Here is a 542-nt window from a genome sequence, read left to right on the forward strand (position 1 = left end):
TTTTTTTTTTTTTTTACAATTAACGGAGATGTTTTTAATAGTCATAGTTTAGTTAATGATAACAACATTAGTTTGTTGAGGGCTCTCTTAAGTTTTTGTCATTTTAGTACTTCAACTTAAACAAAATGAAATTAGAAATGTTTCCCTGGCAACTCTTTGTTGATATTAAAAAAGTCAATATATAATTATTAATACAAAATTAAAATAATTTTAATTAAATAATTAAAAATAAAGAAATACCCAAATAAGTTCAAATTAAAAAAAATTCACACTTTCTGCACTGAAAATAAGTTTACCTTTTTTTTTGTATTTAATTTTATTTTTATTATTTTATTTCAACACAAATGTTCTTTAATAGTCTTAGAGGGCTCCATTTGCTTATTTTCCTCTTTTTGTAGGTGCTCTCTACCTCTCTGTGGGGCGGTATGTTGCTGCCCCTTGGAGACAAACCCTCCTCTATCGCTGACAGGTTAGTGAATTCCCTCTGTCATTGGGAAGAATAACCCACAAACACTCAAAATAATGTTGTTTTTGTATTTAAA

At 27.5% G+C, this 542-nt stretch overlaps 1 protein-coding gene across 1 annotated transcript in view; it reads left to right on the forward strand.

The window, feature by feature from the left end:
• Positions 1–469, forward strand: part of LOC107577073 (sorting and assembly machinery component 50 homolog A-like) — a gene marked incomplete at its 3' end in the record, with an annotated part of 4,275 nt that extends 3,806 nt beyond the window's left edge. Inside the window, exon 14 of the mRNA XM_016263185.1 lies at positions 399–469. Coding sequence (XP_016118671.1) covers positions 399–469 — 71 coding nt within the window. The remainder of the gene's footprint in view (positions 1–398) is intronic.
• Positions 470–542: the final 73 nt, after the last annotated feature.

Source organism: Sinocyclocheilus grahami, unplaced genomic scaffold (genome assembly GCF_001515645.1).
Source record: "Sinocyclocheilus grahami isolate Dianchi unplaced genomic scaffold, SAMN03320097.WGS_v1.1 scaffold5040.1, whole genome shotgun sequence".
Lineage (NCBI taxonomy): Eukaryota > Metazoa > Chordata > Actinopteri > Cypriniformes > Cyprinidae > Sinocyclocheilus > Sinocyclocheilus grahami.